At 41.4% G+C, this 19,464-nt stretch overlaps 1 protein-coding gene across 5 annotated transcripts in view; it reads left to right on the top strand.

Moving 5' to 3' along the window:
* FKBP5 (FK506 binding protein 5) overlaps window positions 1-19,464 on the top strand; it is a 114,791-nt gene that overhangs the window by 77,251 nt on the left and 18,076 nt on the right. For all 5 annotated transcript variants that reach the window (XM_003789130.2, XM_023512806.1, XM_023512807.1 and 2 more), the window contains exons 6-7: window positions 11,265-11,421; window positions 16,303-16,393. In XM_003789130.2, the coding sequence (XP_003789178.1) occupies window positions 11,265-11,421; window positions 16,303-16,393 (248 nt within the window). The remainder of the gene's footprint in view (window positions 1-11,264; window positions 11,422-16,302; window positions 16,394-19,464) is intronic.

Below are 19,464 nucleotides of genomic sequence, written 5' to 3'. Positions count from 1 at the left end.
GGCTACTTGTTTGTTTGGCTCCTTCTGAGCTAATTGTCCTTGCCTAGAAGCAAGGGAGGGAGCCAGTCTCCTTCTGATACCTGCCTAGGAGGGGAGTAGGGAGTTTACATTAGCCTTTTCATTTCCAAATGAAGTTACATTAACCTCTTCATTCCCAAATGGAGTTGCATTAACCTCTTTGTTCCCAAATGGAGTTACATTAACCTTTTCAGCAGCCGTATATTCCCTTCCCATTCTCCCGCTGTCCCTTAGCTTGTCGTGCATTCCTTCCAAAAACCGGGACTTTTTTTAAAACACGGGACAAATTGTTAAGAATCAGGACTGTCCCGCCAAAAGCGGGACGTCTGGTCACCTTAGCTTAGGTGTATGTGGTTGGCACCTTAGCCGCTTGAGCCACACGCCTCGAGCCTAGCTGTAAGTTTTTTGAATCAAAGTTCTATATTCAGCCAAACTGTCATTTAGGCATGGGAACAAAATTTAACTTTTTAGAATATACAAACTCATACACTTTTTGAAAAAATAGTGTAGGATATTCTAAAACATGAAAGCCAAGAACTAACAACTCAAAGCATAAGAAACAATAGTGAGCAAAAAAGTAATTCCCATAAATACATCCCATATTGGATATATTTATCCTGAAGCTGCAGTCCCAACCCCCGGGACTGGTACTGCTTTATGGCCGAATAGGAATGTGGTCATGTAGCAGGAGGTGAATAGCAAGCCAGTGAAGCTTCATCTGTATTTGTAGCCACTCCTATCACATCACTGCCTAAGCTCCACCTCTAGTCAGATCCCCACTCCCACCCCACCCCAGCACACCTATGGAAAATAGTCCTCCATGAAACTGGTCCCTGGTGCCAAAAAGGTTGGGAATCACTGCCACAGTCTGAACCTAGGTTCTCAGTCACTTTAACAAGATTTGGTGAGAGTAGGAAGTGAAGAGGAGAAGCAAAATTCTCTAAAATTGTTTTCTTATTCTAGGAGAAATTATGCTGATTAACTCTTAACATTTATAAAGATATATATACCTTAAATGATTTGTTCAAAATCTAATGGAAACTACTTATAAGAGGCTGCACACAGTGGCTCATGCCCATAATCCCAACATTCTTAGAAGGCTGAGGAAAGAGGATTGCTTGAACTGAGGAGTTTGAGACCAACCTAAGCAAGAGTGAGACCCTGTCTCTACTAAAAAGTAGAAAATTTAGCTGGACTTCATGGCTGGTGCCTGTAGTCTCAGCTCCTTGGGAGACGGAGACAGGAGGATTGCTTGACCCAGAAGTTGGAGGTATAAGTGAGGCTGATGCCACAGCACTCTAGTGTGGGGCAACACAGTGACACTCTGTCTGCAAAAAAAAAAAGAGGAAAGAAGATACTAGTAAGACTAGCATGTAGAACTTCCAAACCACACTATGCAGGGATCCTCTAACTTTTTAAACAGGGGGCCAGTTCACTGTCCCTCAGACCGTTGGAGGGCTGGACTGTGGGCCCCAGGACGAGTCAGCTGCTAAGCAGGACAGGCAGTGGCAGCAAAATCACTCGGCGGGCCAGATAAATGTCCTCAGCAGGCCGCATGTGGCCCATGGGCCGTAGTTTGAGGACCCCTGCACATGGAGTAGGAAAATAAAAGAACAAGGATAACCTCATCAATTCAGAAAAAATTATAAAGAAAAAAATAAAATAACTGCATGGAAAATTTAAAACAAGAATAAGGCTACTCCTATCAGTTATTACAAAAAACATGAATGAGGTAAAGTCACCTGTTAAAGGCAAAAGTTCTCATAAAGTGAGAATAATGAAATCTAGCTATATGTTCTTTGTAAATGAAACACCAAAAACAAAAAGGTACCAAAATTTAGAAATAGAGGCCAAGGGACCCAGCAAGGTGGCTCACGCCTATAATACCAGTACTTGGGAGGCCAAGGTAAGTGGATTGCCTGAACTCAGAGGTTCAAGACCAGCCTGAGCCAGAGCGAGACCTTGTCTCTAAGAATAGCAACTACAACAACAAAGTAGCTGGGCATTGTGGCGGGTGCCTGTAGTCCCCGCTACTTGGGAGGCTGAGGCAAGAGAATCACTTAAGCCCAGGGGTTTGAGGTTGCTATGAGCTATGACACTATGGCACTGTACCAAAGGTGACAAAGTAAGACTCTGTCTCAAAAAAAAAAAAAAGGGCACAGTGGCTCACACCTGTAATCCTAGCACTCAGGTGGATTGCCTGAGCTCACAGGTTCGTAATCAGCCAGAGCAAGACCCCGTTTCTAAAAAAAAATAGCTGGGCATTGTGGTGGGCACCTATAGTCCAGCTACTTGGGAGGTCAAGGCTAGAGAATTGCTTGAGCCCAAGAGTTTGAGCTTGCTGTGAGCTATAATGCCATAGCACTCTACCCAGGGCAACCACTTAAGACTATGTCTCAAAAAAAAAAAAAAGAAAGAAAGAAAGAAAGAAATAGAAATAGAGGCTAGGTGCTGTGGCTCATGCCTATAATTCCAGCACTCTGAGAGGCTGAGGTGGGTGGATTGCCTAAGCTCAGGAGTTCGAGACCAGCCTAAGCCACAGTGAAAATCTGGCTCTAAAAAACTAGCTAGGTGTTATGGAGGGCATCTGTAATCCCAGCTACTTGGAAGGCTGAGGCAGGAGGATTGCTCGAGCTCAAGAATTTTAGGTTGCCAGGAGCTACAACACCATGGCACTCTACTGGGGGCAAGAAAGTGAGATTCTGTCTCAAAAAAAAAAAAAAATCGAGACTTGGCACCTGTAACACAGTGGTTACAGCACCAGCCACATACAGCCAGGCTTGTGGGTACGAATCCAGCCTGGGCCAACAATGACAACTGCAACCAAAACATAGCCAGGCATTGTGGCAGGCACCTACAGTCCCTGCTACTTGGGAAACTAGAGGCAAGAGAATCACTTAAGCCCATAAGTTGGAAGTTGCTGTAAGCTGTGACACTATAGCACTCTACCGAGGGCAACAAAGCAAGACTCTGTCTCAAAAAAAAAAAAAAATTAAAAATAGAGTAAAGATTCTAGGTATGCCCACGTTGAGATGTGATAAAGCTATGAGGTTTTTTTTTTTTTTAATTTTATTTTTTACATTCTCTGAAGTATTTATGAATGTCCAGGCAAATAAGTCCAGGGAGAGAGCTCAAATTCTTAAAACCCATTTTATGATGTGTTTTCACAAAATGTAGTATATCACTTGGCTTAAAATGGTCAGTGTTTCTTCTTTTAATATTTTGGATTTAGGGAACCAGATGCGGTAGTTATATTGTAATTCTAGCCCTTTAGGAATCTGAAATACAAGAGTCACTTAAAGCCAGGAGTTCAAGACCAGCCTGAGCAAGAGCCAGTGTCAAAACTCAGCCAGGTGTGGTAACATGTGCTATATAGTCCCAGCTGCATGGAGGCTAAAGCAAAAGGATGGCCTGAGCCCAAGAACTTGAGGCTGCACACCAGCCCTGCAACAGAGTGAGACCCTGTCTCAAAAATAAATAAATAAAATTTTAAAAATTGGGGTTTATTAAGGCGCCAGCCACATACACCTAAGGTGGCGGGTTCGAATCCCCAGCCCGGACCCGCCAAACAACAATGATGGCTGCAACCAAAAAATAGCCGGGCGTTGTGGCGGGCGCCTGTGGTCCCAGCTACTTGGGAGGCGGAGGCAAGAGACTCGCTTGAGCCCGGGAGTTGGAGGTTGCTGTGAGCTGTAATGCCACGGCACTCTACCCAGGGGGACAGCTTGAGGCTCTGTCTCAAAAAAAAAAAAAAATTGGGGTTTATATAGTTACTATCTTCAGTCTTTAGGTAGAATAAAATCATAGTAGAAAATAGTCTTAGTTATAAAAAAATCCAGCTAACTGATCACTTATTTTAGAATAGTATTAAAAAACAAAAGCTTCATATCATTCTAGAATTTGAATAGCCTCTGGAATTTCATAGTAATATCAATAGATTCAAAAAGAAAAATTCCCATAAATTACTGAAAATTACCACCCTGTTCTTAATGCCCTGTTTTCAGGCTTGTCATTAAATAAATATTTACTCTCTAACCCTGAACTGTGTTCTGGGCACTGTGAGGCACAAGTAGGAGTTTTATTCATACTTTGACAGCTTTATGTGTAGAGCCATTAAATGTTTTATTATATGGAATTCTAAAACATGTTTAATCTGGCATAATTTACCACTAATTACAGGAAATAACCATAGCTAAGATTCATCGAGTTCATCTCTGAACTCCACACTTAACACAGTGTTTTCACATGGCAGACACTGCAACATATAAATGAATGCATGTCAGACTGAGTTAAAAGCTCTAATTCATGACCTAACCTAATACTCTCAACAATCATGAGTTAGCTAATAGTTACTATCTGTATTCTATAGATGAAGAAACTGGGCTTCAATAATTTAAATTAAATTACCTTGCCGAAAGCTACAGTTGTTAGTGTTAGAATGGGAATGGCTTCCTATGGAATGCAAGTGCTTTGCTGGTGTGAAGGAAGAGTGCTGAGGATTTGTGTTACTGGAAATTTTTATTTTATTTTATTTTTATTTTTTATCTATTTTTTATGAGACAGAGTTTCACTTTCTTACCTTGGTAGAACACCATGGTGTTCACAGCAACCTCCAACTCCCAGGCTCAAACAATCCTCTTACCTCAGCCTCCCAAGTAGCTGGGACTACAGGCGCCCTCCACAACATCCACCTATTGTTAGAGACAGGGGACTCGCTCTGGCTCAGGCTGGTCTCAAACTCCTAAGCTCAAGCAGTACACCTGCCTCGGCCTCCCAGAATGCTAGGATTACAATCGTGAGCCAACACACCAGGCTTAAATGTTATTATTAGAGATGAAGTCTCACTGTGTTGCACAAGCTACACTCAAATGCCCGAGCTCAGTGCATCCTCCTACCTCAGCCTCTTGAGTAGCTGAGGGACTACAGATGTGCATCACCATGCCTGTGCTTGGTGGAGAATTTATTGTTGGATATATGCTTTTTGTTCAGACGATAGAATAGAAATCATTTGCATGAATGTTATTTTGTTCTATACCTGCTCTCAGCATGCGTCTCTCAGTCTATAGGCAGTTTTACAGCAAGAGGTTCGTTCATCTTAAATAGTACAAAATGGTGCAGAGGAGGAAGATGGGCAGCTGTGGGAAATGTGATCACTATGCCTGATGGAACTGTTTCTCTTATCAGTGATGAAGATGCCTCACCTTTTTTTCAGAGGGTTATTAAGATCCTCCTCTCTCAGATGCACTATTCTATTAAACAGGAGACAGGCAGAAAGAAAGTCCTTTGGCATGAATTAGCAGCAGAGAAAACCCTTGCCTAGCAGGAGTAACCTGTCACAACCTGGTTTCCTCTGGCCAGATGACCAGTTTTGTCTAGTAGCAATGCCATTACAACATTCCCATTCAGATCCCCATGACCCAGTAATTGTTTTGAGAATGAGTGCAAAGCTATCAGACACCAACTGCTATAATTAGAAGAGGGAAAAACAGACACTTACCAGAGCTAACATCTTTAGGCTGGAGCATTTACAGCACTTTTTTTTTTAAGTTATGGAGCCTCTTTCTCAGTTTTGCTTCCTAAAATACAAATTTTGTAGTTTTGAGGTTCTTGCATTCCAGTTTTTGTTACTGCTATGTATTCTCTTTCCTTTTTTCTCCCTATTTTAATCGGAGTACAAATTGCTGTCAGCACATCGAGTTCATGTGCCAGCCACATTCAGAACAGGGTGTTCTGTGCTCTTCAAAACAAAATTGCTCTAGGGCAGTAAGAGAACAATAAGTCAGAGCTCTAGTTTAAGTGATGTTTTGCAGCTCACTTGATGTGGTTACACTCGGATTACGCAGCTAAGCTTGGGTAATTTGGTTTGGTTTGACTTTGTGGGGTTTGGAGGACCTCCCCCCCTTTAGTTACATAGACTTTAAGACAAGAAAAAATATTGTCTCTTTTTAACTTGTTTATTTCTTTCTCTACCAAAAAAGCCCTAAGTAGAAGCATCCTGTATGTACTTTTATTCTCTTTGGGCACGTCATAGATGATTTACTTCCTGTAAATCATGCTGGTTGGGATTAGCAACAGACCTCCTGAGCCCTGGAGACTGAGCTCCCAGTGAGTCATGATAGTTATTATTAAATATTTATTAAGTGAGTATTTGCACTAGAAGATGCCAGGTCAAAAGTAACCATAGGTCTTCCACAGCCAGGACTGCCATGATTTTGTTTTGTAGCAATTGTTAAGATGATATAAAAAAGAGTACCTGAATCTGTGGAAGCCAGGACATCTGCATCGTCACCAGGAGAGAGGCTCCTGAAGGAGCCACAGGCAGTGGTAAGAGTTCTTGTCAGCAGTCTATAGAACTTGTCCCACCAGCGGACAAGTTTAGAAACCAGTTAACCTACCAATAGGCTATAATACCTCCTTTTGCTCTGACATTCCAGATACTGACAATATTACAGGTGGTGGGTTTTTTTGTTTTTTTGAGACAGAGCCTCAAGCTGTCCCCCTGGGTAGAGTGCCATAGCATCACAGCTCACAGCAACCTCCAACTTCTGGGCTCAAGCGAGTCTCCTGCCTACGCCTCCCAAGTAGCTGGGACCACAGGCACCCACCACAACGCCTGGCTATTTTTTTTGGTTGTAGCCATCATTGTTGTTTGACGGACATGGGCTGGATTTGAACTCGCCACGTTAGGTGTATGTGGCTGACGCCTTAGCCACTTGAGCCACAGGCTCCGAGCCAGGTGGTGTTTTTTTATACACATATAAACTGAGGGGTGTATGTGTATGCATGCATATCAGTTTGAGATTTTATGGTACTGTAGGTAGTGCTTGCTCAGGTTCAATTTTGAAGAGTTAGATTTTCCAGAAAAGAAGATTAGTTCATATATAAAGTAGAAAGTATTTATTTAAGCCATCACAATGTTTTACCTTCCTACTAGGTGGCCACAAACATTGGTTCTTTCATTTATTGTCTTGCTCAGAGACTAGCTACAAGGAATGTAGGAATTTGCTTTTTTAATTATGCCTTTGTTATGGTATGACCTTTTATTTTTAGCTTGCTTCCTTCATTTATCTTTCCCAACATGTTTATTAGTAGCCAATCCTTTTTTCTCCTAATGATGGGTTATCACATCTAAAGAGAACTTCTGAAATTATTTATGTAATTTTAATATCAAGAACCTGTATCAAGTTGAAAACCAGCCTAGGAAACTGACACACAGGCAGGAATCCTTTGCAGAGTCTCTGGATTTCCTGTTTTGAAAACACATTCAAGCTTGATCAACCAAAAGCCACAAAAAATGTACTGATAATTTCCTCCCCCACTAAATGTACTTTCCTTTAGGGAGGAAGATGATACTTCTAACAATAAGACTCAGACAAAAAGGCCTGTAAATTAAGCTGTGAGCTGTTAGGATAATGTAGCTTAAGACTTGAGACATTCCACAACATAAGAATGAATGTTCACTTTGCTCAGCAAATCTTTCTTTATGCCAGGTCTCAGCCATTAGTCTAAATTTTCTGAGCAGATTTTAAAATACTTGGGAATGCAAACTTTTAAGAATTCTTAACACCTTTAGCAACATTGCCTTTCACTCTAGTCAAAATATCTTGAGCCTGTGACTCCCCAAAGAACATCTCTAGAATGTATGGAATCATGCACCATATAACATTTTGGGCAATGATGGTCCACATATATGACAGTGGTCTGATAAGATTATAATACCATATTTTTACTGTACCATTTCTATGTTTAGATACACAAATGCTTACTATTATGTTACAGTGGCCTGCAGCATTCAGCAGAGTGACCTGGTATACAGGTGTGTAGCCCAGTAACAACAGGCTATACCGTCTAAGTTTGTAGAAGTACACTCTATGATGTTACCACAAAGATGAAATCGCCCAATGACATTTCTCAGAATGTACATATCCACATCTTTACGTGATGCATGTCTATATTTGAAAATAATGAAGTTGAATTTATTTTAAAATATTTTCCAATTCAGAAGAATTTGTAATATGCTGCAAGTTAATTAAGTTTTATTTTATCTATTTATTTGCAGTATTCCACAAGTGAGTACAACAGAGGGAATCATCTGCATTCTTGAGTGTGGACATAAAACAAAATGCCATAGCCAGCTCCACCCAGTCCAGCTCTAGCCCTTGTTTGAAGGAGCTGACATGGGAGTCAGGCCCTCTCTCGTTTGGCCCAAGCTTCCTAAATTCTATTCTGTATCTATGATGAGAACAAATGAGAGGGTAGTGTTAATCCTAGTGAGTTAGAAAAGAGTATAGAGCTTTAGAGCAGAAATGTCCAGGTGGCATTTTGGCCCTAGTATCTATACTACTGCTGTTGGCGCTGTGCTTTCTCTCATTTCTCAGGCCTGGGCTAAAAGTAATTTAGTCAAATGGTTACAGGAACTAGCTTTGAAGCTGGTTTCTGGACTGTACTGAGGGTTCTCTTACTGGGTCATAGAATCACAGAGTTCTAAGGACCTTCAAGGGATCATGTAGTTCAAAAGTGGAGTAAGTTGAATTTTTATTTGAAAGATAATGGTTGTCTTATTGGATATGGGATGAATATAACAGAACAAGGGATTTTTAGTCTCTGTAAAGTAACCAGTCTAAGGAAAGCAGCATTGGCCAGGCGTGGCTCACACCTGTAATTCTAGCACTCTACAAGGCCGAGGCAGGTGGATTGCTTGAACTCAGGAGTTCAAGACCAGTCTGGACAAGAACGAGACCCCATCTCTACTAAAAATAGAAAAATTAGCCCAGCACTGTGGTATGTGCCTGTAGTCCCAGCTACTTGGGAAGCTGAGGTAGGATGATCACTTAAACCTAGGAGTTTGAAGTTGCTGTGAGCTAGGCTGAGGTCCTGGCACTCTAGCCCAGGCAAGAGAGTAAGACTCTGTCTCAAAAAAAGAAAACAAAACAAAACAAAAGCAACATTTTAGGAAATAGGTTTCAATATAGGTTATTACATAACAGAAGTAGAAATTTTCTTATGAAAGACAAATTATTATAATTGTTTGGTGACTATTACACTAGCATACAGCCATCATTTTTCTTACTGAGTCAAAGACCTAAGCAGAAAGGAATAAATACCCTTAATATTAAAAGTAGTTGTAAAGTTTTAGATAATTGCTCTTCCTAGAGAAAAAGAGTAACTAATAAAGAAAAAAAGTATATCTGTATTCAGAATTTAATTTGTGAAGCTGTAGTAGTCTACTGATGCTTTCATACTTTACATTTATTATTTCTGGGTCTTTTTTTTTTTTTGAGACAGTCTCACTGTGTCACCCTTAGTAGAGTGCCGTGGTATCACAGCTCATAGCAACCTCAAACTCTTGGACTTAAGCAGTTCTCTTGCCTCAGCCTCCCAAGTAGCTGAAACTACAGGTGCCTGCCACAACGCCTGGCCAATTTTTTTTTTTTTTGAGACATTCTCACTTTGTTGCCTTGGGTAGAGTGCCATGGCATCATAGCTCACAGCAAACTCAAACTCTTGGGCCCAGGTGATCCTCTTGCCTCAGCCTCCCGAGTATCTGGGACTATAAGTGCTTGCCACAATGCCTGGCTATTTTTAGAGATGGGGTCTTGCTTTTACTCAGGCTGATCTTTTTTTTTTAGAAGCATAGAATGATTTTTTTTTTAATTATCGTAATTCTTATTTTTTGTTGTTGGGGAATCATTGAGGGTACAAAGAGCTAGTTTACACTGCTTGCATTTGCTGGGTAAAGTCCGTCTAATAATAGTGTCCCATTCCCAAGATGTGTGTCACACACCAAGGCCCCACACCCCTCCCTCCTTCCCTCTCTCCGATCCCTCGTTCCCCTCCCCCTCCATGTACTGGCATCAGTTGTCCTCATATCAGAATTGAGTACATTGGATTCTTAATTCTCCATTCTTGTGATGCTTTACTAAGAAGAAGGTATTTCAACTCCATCCAAATTAATACAAAAGATGTAAAGTCACATCCTTTATAGTGGCTGAACAGTATTCCATGGTATACATATACCACAACTTATTAATCCATTCCCAGATTGGTGGGCATTTAGGTTGTTTCCACAATTTGGCAGTTATAAATTGAGCTGCAGTAAACAGTCTAGTGCAAGTGTTCTTGTGGTAAAATGATTTTTTTCTTCTGGGTAGATGCCCAGTAATAGGAATACAGGGTCAAATGGGGGGGTCTAGTGTGAGTTCTTTGAGGATTCTCCATACTTGGCTGTTATTAAACTCAAGCACTCCAGCAGCACCTGTGGCTCAGTGAGTAGGGCGCCGGCCCCATATGCCAAGGGTGACAGGTTCAAACCTGGCCCTGGCCGAACTGCAACTAAAAGGCCCGGGTGTTGTAGCAGGCGCCTATAGTCCCAGCTACTCGAGAGGCTGAGGCAAGAGAATCACTTAAGCCCAGGAGTTGGAGGTTGCTGTGAGCTGTGTGATGCCACAGCACTCTACCAAGGGCAACAAAGTGAGACTCTGTCTCTACAAAAAAACCCAAAAAACTCAAGCGATCTACCTGAGTGCTAGGATTACAGGTGAAAGCCATCATGCCCGGCTACATTTATTATTTCTACCAAAGGATACAGCTAAATTAGTTATTGATGTTGCCTTTGGATTTTCTTTCTTTTTTTTTTTTTTTTTTGCCGTTTTTGGCCGGGGCCAGGTTTGAACCCGCCACCTCCAGTAAATGGGGCGGGCACCCTACTCCTTTGAGCCACAAGTGCCACCCTAGATTTTCCATTCTTATTCAAATATATTTATGAATGAGATTAGAACTTTTAAAGAGCTGCTATATTCAGTTAACCTTTGCATATTATCAGGGAAATAGCCACTTGGTTGTTTTTTCTTGCCTAAGCTCTGAAGCCAATTTGCAGTTGTATAATGTATTTAAGCTATTATATATTTGAAATTAAATTTGTGGAATTTTGATAATTATCTAGTAAATAATCAAATTGTTCTTGACCTTGTGCTATGAGGAAACTTCTTATAGTAGGCTTAGATTAAACCTGTGTTTCCAGTTTGTCAGTAATTATAAGTACAGCTTAAAACAGAAAGAAAATATGGTTGCTCTTAAATTTTTGGACTGAGTAGACTAAGCTTCAGCAAGATATGACATGTGTGTCTCTTGATGAAATGAGAAAGGGGAAATGGCATTTGCTGCATTCTTGGCCTCACTTATCACCCCACTAAATTAGCCAGTCCTGAGGGGCCCCTTTGTTAACTAGCCTTTCTCCTCACCCTCAGTTCATCTGGAAGGCCACTGTGGCGGAAGGATGTTTGATCGCAGAAATGTGGTATTCACTGTTGGTGAAGGTGAAGACCACGACATTCCTATCGGAATTGACAAAGCCCTGGAGAAAATGCAACGAGAAGAACAATGTATTTTATATCTTGGACCACGGTAAGCAGCATCACAGTTCAGAGCACAATGAAGTTACCTATAGATCAAGGATATGCTCGTTTTTCAAAATTCAACATTTTGACGTTTTCAGTGAAGTTGATACGACAATAGCAAGAAAGCAGGCTATAATTCCTCATCAGGTAAATTAATGGGCCTTACAATATCATGGAGGTTTATAAACATGTTTACTTGATTGATGTGTGTCAAGGAAAGACTAGTTTTGCTTTTTGTATTATTTGTTTTGCCCACCATATTGGGCAGCTATTGACCCTTCTTACATGTGGTTCTCTTGCCCTCTCTTCCCCTTATCTCTAAATTAAGCAGGAGACAGTAAAACATGGGAGGATGGGACTCAAAGCAGCCCTTGAATGATTTACTACCACTTGAATTTGTGCCACCTGTTCTTATAGAGAGTCCCTACACAAAGGGTGTTCTTCCTGGATCTGAAGGCAACGGAGATGACTCATTTTTTGCCTACATTTTTTCCATTATAAGGATATCCATTAGCACTTCCAGGCTTAGAACTATCAGACACTGACAGTCTCTTGTGAACACAATGTTTGGTATTATTGTTAGATCTAAAATTATACCATTTATCTAACCCTTCTATCTTGAGAAATAGACCCCTGAGAGAAATGAGGGTATTTTGATTGTTTGCATGAAAGTACAACTGTTGATCTAGTACATCCTCCGTCTGGCGCCATGGATTTCAGACAGTAGAATTTTGAGTTATTGAGAATTCTAATGACCTGCTTTTGCCCATAGGTAGTACCGTGCCTTTTGTATAGTCTTTTGCCTTTGTGTAGCTTCTAATCCAGTGGCCAATTTACTTTTGCCCTGACACCTGACTCATAATCATATTTTTGAGGTGATGTGTTAGCCATGCCATTACCACTTGAAAATCCTTCCCAAACGCTCTACTACCCTGAGCACTGAAGCACCCTTGTATTTGCCTTCTTTTTCTCTACCCTATTCCTTTTAACACTGTTGTAGCCCCACTTCCATGTATCTCTTTACTTTATAGTTGCAGTTCACTCTCAGGTGAAGCTAATTCTCTGTTTCTGGAAGGAACTTTTTTTCATCCAGTAGAGCATAGAGAAAACTATCTCCTCTAATATCCATATAAATCTCTCATTACTTTTAATCAACATTCCAAAATTATAGCAATTCTAAACTCAGGGGAGGGATTGATGTCTAATGTATGTTTTCATTAAGGATAAGTTCTTTACGTATTGTGAGCGTATAGTATTTTATGATTTAGTTCATTATATTTTAACCTAGCTGACAAGGCGGTTGTGGGGATATATATCTCAGGTTTAGTGGCAGAGAGAAACAGAAGTTATCCTTGTATTTTTTAACACAGATAGTTCTTACAGGACTAAACTGTTTGTCGTATCCTAATTGGTTAAACTCTGCTCTGTTTTCACCAGCTGTGTGCACCTGGGCAAAGCACTTAACTCTTCGAAGCCTCAGTTTCCCCTTCTATAAAAGGGAATAACAGCATCTACCTCATCACATTGTGAAGGACTAAATGACATAATGCACCTGAAGCACTCAGCAAAATATGTGGCACACAGTCCCTCAGGAGATTAGCCGTTATTGCTGTTGTGATGGCTGTTTCTCTTCCATCCTACCCTCAGAACACAAGAAAAAGAAAATCCCATTTTCACATATGGAAAATTTTTCATATTTTGTTCAGGCATAAAAGTAGTCAGCAAGTTTTCATAGATTTCTACAAATAAAAGTTTGTATAATTTAGCGTCGTTAGGAACATGTTATTTCTGTTCCAGGTGCCAGTTGGTATGCTGCAGAATTACATAGAGTACAACCTGTGCAACGTGAGACTGTATGTGCGTCGCATGATACTGTCCACGTGTGTAGAAAATTACACCACATGTGCACACACTACACACCAGGCGTGTTTGTGGTGCGTGCAATGAATTTACTTGTTTTCTTCAGAGTCCCACTTCTGCAGAGCATTGCCTCTGATATGACTATTGTAAATACAGCTGTTGGAAATATAAGCTCCTAGTGTCATCTGTATTTCATTCTCCAAAAATTTCAAGACATACCTTTTCTTTTACTCTGGTAGACTTTTTGGCAGAATATTTTCATAATAAGGAATTCATAAAATACTTCCAAAGAACCCAGTTTTTGCTCGCATTGGAACAATGTCTTTCCTCTATGTCGTTTTAAGTACAGTGGCTGAGTAATCTTTTTTGCTTTAGGTAAAGTGTGGATAGTTTTAACTTTTTTCTTTTCCTTCCTTTCCTTGTATTTCTGTCCTGTACCAACCCCAGACAAAAACACAGGCTGCCAAGAGCAATAGTGTCTAATTATAAGGCAGTGTAGGTCACAAAACTAAACAGTTTTCTGAAGACACACAAGGACTGAGTTTAAATCTGGGCTCTGCCACTGCTTCTTTGTGTGACTTCTCAGGAAGCACTTCTCTCTGAGCCTCAGTTTCTTCATCTGTAAAAAGGGAGCCATGAGACCTTGTCACACAAGAGCCTCTTGTACACACATAAAGGCTTAATGGTCATGAATAGTCATTGTTTGTATCTCTGAACTCTGGAGGCAACTGTTAATTCAAAGACATCAATACTGAATTCATTCTGTTACTATAGCCCAGCTATCTTTTGGATAAGTCCTGGAATTCCATTGTGGTATTTTATGTTTCAGTAAGATGAATTTGGTGCCCTGGTTTCTTGTTTGCCCATACTGATCTATCCTGAGTCAGGCTGCTCTCTGTATAATATGGAAGTCCCAGAACAGCTCGGTGAGAGTTGATGCTGCTTCAGGATGACATGCTCCACATACTTCTTGACAGAATTGCTTCATTTTAATCCAGGAAAGATTGTAGAAATAATGTCCTCTGTTAGTCTTCTTTCATCCCATCAATAATAGTCAGGGCACTTGGGTGCCTCCCTTGATCCAGCCCCTGCTCTCCCCACCCCTGCCACAGGACCCCTGTTTGTGAGTTCCTTTAAGGTAGATTTTCTTATACTCAGCACTATTGACATTTGGGGCTGGATATGGTTGTGGGGGGCTATCCTGTGCATTGTAGGATATTTAGCAGTGTTTTTGGCCTCTACACACTAGATACCAGTAAGTGTAGCACCTTTCTAATTGTGACAACCTGAAATGTATCTAGACATTACCAAACGTCCCCTAGAGGGATGAGGGGTTAAAAGCATCCTGCTTAAGAGCTGCTGGTTGGGCTCGGCGCCTATAGCTCAACCAGCTAAGGCGCCAGCCACATACACCTAAGGTGGCGGGTTCGAATCCCCAGCCCGGACCTGCCAAACAACAATGACGGCTGCAACCAAAAAATAGCCGGGTGTTGTGGCAGGCGCCTGTGGTCCCAGCTACTTGGGAGGCGGAGGCAGGAGACTCGCTTGAGCCCAGGAGTTGGAGGTTGCTGTGAGCTGTAATGCCATGGCACTCTACCCAGGGGGACAGCTTGAGGCTCTGTCAAAAAAAAAAAAAAAAGAAAGAAAAAGAGCTGCTGGTTTAAGGCAAGTGCTAGATCATCTGTCACATGTATACCTGCTTAGTATAGGACTCCAAACACAACATGCTCTCAAATGCGTGCATGTAGGACTCACCTACCTATCTAGTCTCTAGCAGTAAAGGAATATTCTTTATTTACCAGATAGCAAAAATGAAATACAAGGTCCATAGATTTACAAGCTCAAAGTAGAAAACTAGCCACCACTTCCTAAAATTGGCCACTGGTAATTATGTCATTTTTTGTTTTTTTGCTGAGGATACCCTTTGCCCTGCTATTAAAACCACCACACCTCATTCCCACCAGCTCTCATTGTATCTCTGTGGCTCTCGCTGCAGCTTCCATTTTCTTGTGTAATAGTGGAAGTGAGTGAGTAAGCATTTTTTTTTCCTGGAAAATTCAGGCAAAGGGTAAAGAAAGAGGTATGTATAAGCAGTAAGATGGGAGTATTCCCACTCTCATCCCTTTGCTCAGAGAGAATTGGAGACAGAGCTGCAGTAGAGTTCTAGTAAATTCTAGTAAATATCTGCTTCTTGAGTATGTTCAATTTGTTAGAGAGTTTAAATGATCTCCCCAGAAAACAAATTATATAACCCTAGTTATTTTATTCAGTAAGTTTTGGCATTGGGCATTTTACAATATGATAGGTAGGTACAGAGCCATAAGGGTGTTTCTCTTGAAGAGCTTGCTAGGGCTGCCATTTTAGATTATGTATTTGTTATATTATTTGTGTTTCCTAGCATGCTTTTTAAAAATCTTAAAGAAATACTGTGAAAACTTATTTCTTTCCTGTTTTGTAAGCCTTACTCCCCCTCTTATCACACACACTTATCTGTCTGTTACTATTGGAAGGTGACAGCACTTTAAAGTTAAAAGCTTAGACTGCATTAATGTACACAGCTATGATTTAATAAAAATTAAAAAAAAATAAAGTTAAAAGCAACTAAAACATACCTCTAACAAACACCACTGTGACAATTATAGTGCCTGTGTCTTCTCCGGCCTTCTTGCTGATAAAGCTTAGGAGGAAATTCCTAATAGCTAAATGATGGCTGTTTTATAAAAAGAACTAGATATAAAGTCAGAGAAAAAGGCAGTGACATTTAAAATCCCATTAAGCAAGCTGTCCTAAGGAGTACAGGTGTTGCATTACGTGTTGAATGTGAAGGAGAAAAGAAAACTACATCTAGCCTGGTTTCTGACTAAACCACAGCAGTGGTATTTGGTGCTGTGTCTTCACATCAACATCTGGTTTGTCTTCAGGGTTTCTGATGTATGGTGCTTGTTAATACAATGCCTGAAAATACTGAAGGAAGTGCCTGGAAATACACCAATTCTTTTAAAGTTTTATTTTTTACTGTCCATTTCAGATACGGTTTTGGAGAGGCAGGGAAGCCTAAATTTGGCATTGAACCCAATGCTGAGCTTATATATGAAGTTACGCTTAAGAGTTTCGAAAAGGTGAGAAAATACCAACTTCTCTCAAATCATGGTAGATTCCTTGTCCATCTACTTCCTGTGAATCAGCATTTTATATCAGTGGGTGGTGGAGCTAGATGGGGTTTATTTGTATATTGTGCTTTTCATTATCAAGTTTGTCTTTTGTCTCCAACACAGCTACTAAAGTATGGGACGACTGACATAGCACAGCTGACACACAGCCGAGGAGCTCGATGTTCTTATTTTGTTCCTATGTGTCAGCTTTTTTCTTTTTTTTAAAACTTTTTTGGGCAGAATCCAAGACTTGTTCCCTTATTTGTTCCTAGACTTGTTCTTTTTGTACTTTTTTTTTCCTGGGTTGAGGACAAAAAGGTTCACATTCTGCCAAGCAGCTCCTTGGGGGAGTAGGGTGCAGCTTTCCAGTGCTGAACGTGTCGTACCCTTCCCAGGAGTCATGAGGAGGCCTGTACTGGGGTTCTGAGTAGTTATCCCAATTTTTGCAGGGCCACAGGGACCACCAGCCCTGTGGCCCAGGGATACAAGGAAAAAAACCTGCCAACCCGAGGCCTTTTCTTTTCATACCTATCCAGGTGGAGAAGAGAGAATTTGGCAGTTGCCTTTCATTCCAGAAACAGTATCTGTTCTTGCCCATGTTTCCATCTCAGGCTCACCTGTGGGGGCTCCAGCAGCAGTTGCACTGGCACAAGCAACATGTACCACCCCCTGCATTTCCAAAGACCCAGCCACCCTAGAGCCTCAAGGACTGCATCTTATATTCCTTCTTTTATTCCCACATGGTGCTCCCACATATCTCCCTGTTTTGTACATTAAGCTTTTGACTAGAAACGTGACTGTATATATTTTGCTAGACTTAAACAGCTTTGTCCTATAGGCTTGTACCTTTAGGTTGAGAAAATGAGGGAAGGACTGCTTTGGAATTTTTCCAAGTAGTAGTGTTCTAGTCCTACCCCTCCCACTTTATGTTCCCCAAACAAACAAATGCTCTGGTTGTGACCTTCACTTCTTGTCCAGTAACCTTTTCTTTTGAGACAGAGCCTCAAGCTATCCCCCTGGGTAGAGTGCCATGGCATTACAGCTCACAGCAACCTCCAACTCCTGGGCTAAAGCGAGTCTCTTGCCTCCGCCTCCCAAGTAGCTGGGACCACAGGCACCCGCCACAACGCCCGGCTGTTTTTTGGTTGCAGCCGTCATTGTTGTTTGGCGGGTCCGGGCTGGGGATTCGAACCCGCCACCTTAGGTGTATGTGGCTGGCGCCTTAGCCGGTTGAGCTATAGGCGCCGAGCCCAGTAACCTTTTCTGAAGGCCCGCTAGCTCAGCACTGATTCTTTATGCTGTCTTCATAGCATATTATGTTTTTCTCATAAGGGACAAGTAATCTTTAGCATGTGGTTGTTTAGACTTTCTTTTTTTTTTTTTTGAGACAGAGCCTCACGCTATCCCCCTGGGTAGAGTGCTGTGGCATTACAGCTCACAGCAACCTCCAACTCCTGGGCTCAAGCGAGTCTCCTGCCTCTGCCTCCCAAGTAGCTGGGACCACAGGCACCCGCCACAACGCCTGGCTATTTTTTGGTTGCAGCCGTCATTGTTGTTTGGTGGGCCCGGGCTGGATTTGAACCTGCCACCTTAGGTGTATGTAGCTGGTGCCTTAGCCGCTTGAGCCACAGGCGCCGAGCTGGTTGTTTAGACTTTTAACTTTCCTATTTCCTTTCTTCCATTGCCCAGGCCTAGAGTGCAGTGGTGTGATCATAGCTCACTGTAGCCACCTTGAAATCCTGGGCTCAAGTGATCTCTCTGCCTCACCCTCTCAAGTCTCTGGGACCACAGGAGTGCACCACTATGCCTGGTTAATTTTTTTATTCTTTATAGAGACAGTATCTCACTATGTTGCCCAGGCTGGTTTTGAACTCCTGGCCTCAGCCTCCCCCAAAACTGGGATTACAAGCATGAGGCTCTATTTCCATTTCTATAAAGTAACCCCTTGCCCCTCCCCCCCCATGGTCCAGTGGATCCTGCTTATTTAGGAACATCTCACTGTGGCATGTAACAACATACCTGTGCCCTGTCATCACTCCAAGAGTACATTCATGCAGTGCTGCATGGTATATTTGAAACCACGGGAAGGTATGTGATGTTGGAGGCAATGTGATTAAATTCTCTGCCCTATAGTCTTAGGAATATATTTATCCTCCATAAAGACTGAAGCCCATAAAAATTACAAAGGGCCCTTGTGAACTAGATCAGGGGATTGGTGCCAAAACCCAGGATCAGAGTGTAACCAGGTTTTTGAATAATTGAGCTACATTGTTGCCAAATAATTATTGATACATTAAGAAGCAACATGGGTTGCCAGAAAGACTAGTAACCCTCTCATTATTCACTTTTAAAAAGGCAGAGGGGTGGGGCTTGAGGGCGAGTGAGACCCCAACTTATGAAAAAACTAGAAAAACCCAGCCAGGTGCCTGTAATCCCAGCAGCTTTAGAGGCTGAGGCAGCAGGATGCCCACAGCCCAAGTCTGAGATTGCAGTGAGCTACTCAGGGCATAGGGTAGAACTCTGTCTTGACAAAAAAAAAAAGAGGGTGAGGAGGACTATTACACTGGGAATACATACTAATTGTCTTTTGAATAGAATTTTATAGTTACCTACTTAAACTTCCTCATTCATATGCAATAAATAGCGCTGACCACACACCCACTGTCACTTTCCCTAAAGGATCCCAGGTGGTTCTCTTGGTTCTTTATGATCCTTCTAAAACCAGCTGTAAATATATATATATATATATATCAATTCAGTTATTTCTAGATTTGTATCTTTCATGAAGAAGACTAATAATAATCATACTACAGACTAGCAGACAATAATGCTATCATTTATTTATGGCTCTGAAGTGATATCATTGCATGAGCTTTACCCTCTAATTATACGTTTGACTTGAAATTCCCCAAGTATACATCTTCAAGTTGATACAGTTTGGAGGCTTTAGTATGTCTGGTTATTTTAGAGTAGCAAGAGAACCACTTGACCTGAAATTTGAAAATTCTATGTGAGGCTTGGTGCATGTAGCTCAAGCA

This window comes from Otolemur garnettii, unplaced genomic scaffold, assembly GCF_000181295.1.
Source record: "Otolemur garnettii isolate 467f Iridium unplaced genomic scaffold, OtoGar3 scaffold00031, whole genome shotgun sequence".
Lineage (NCBI taxonomy): Eukaryota > Metazoa > Chordata > Mammalia > Primates > Galagidae > Otolemur > Otolemur garnettii.
Note: the sequence above shows the minus strand (reverse complement) of the source record. Positions and strands in the feature narration are given on the sequence as shown.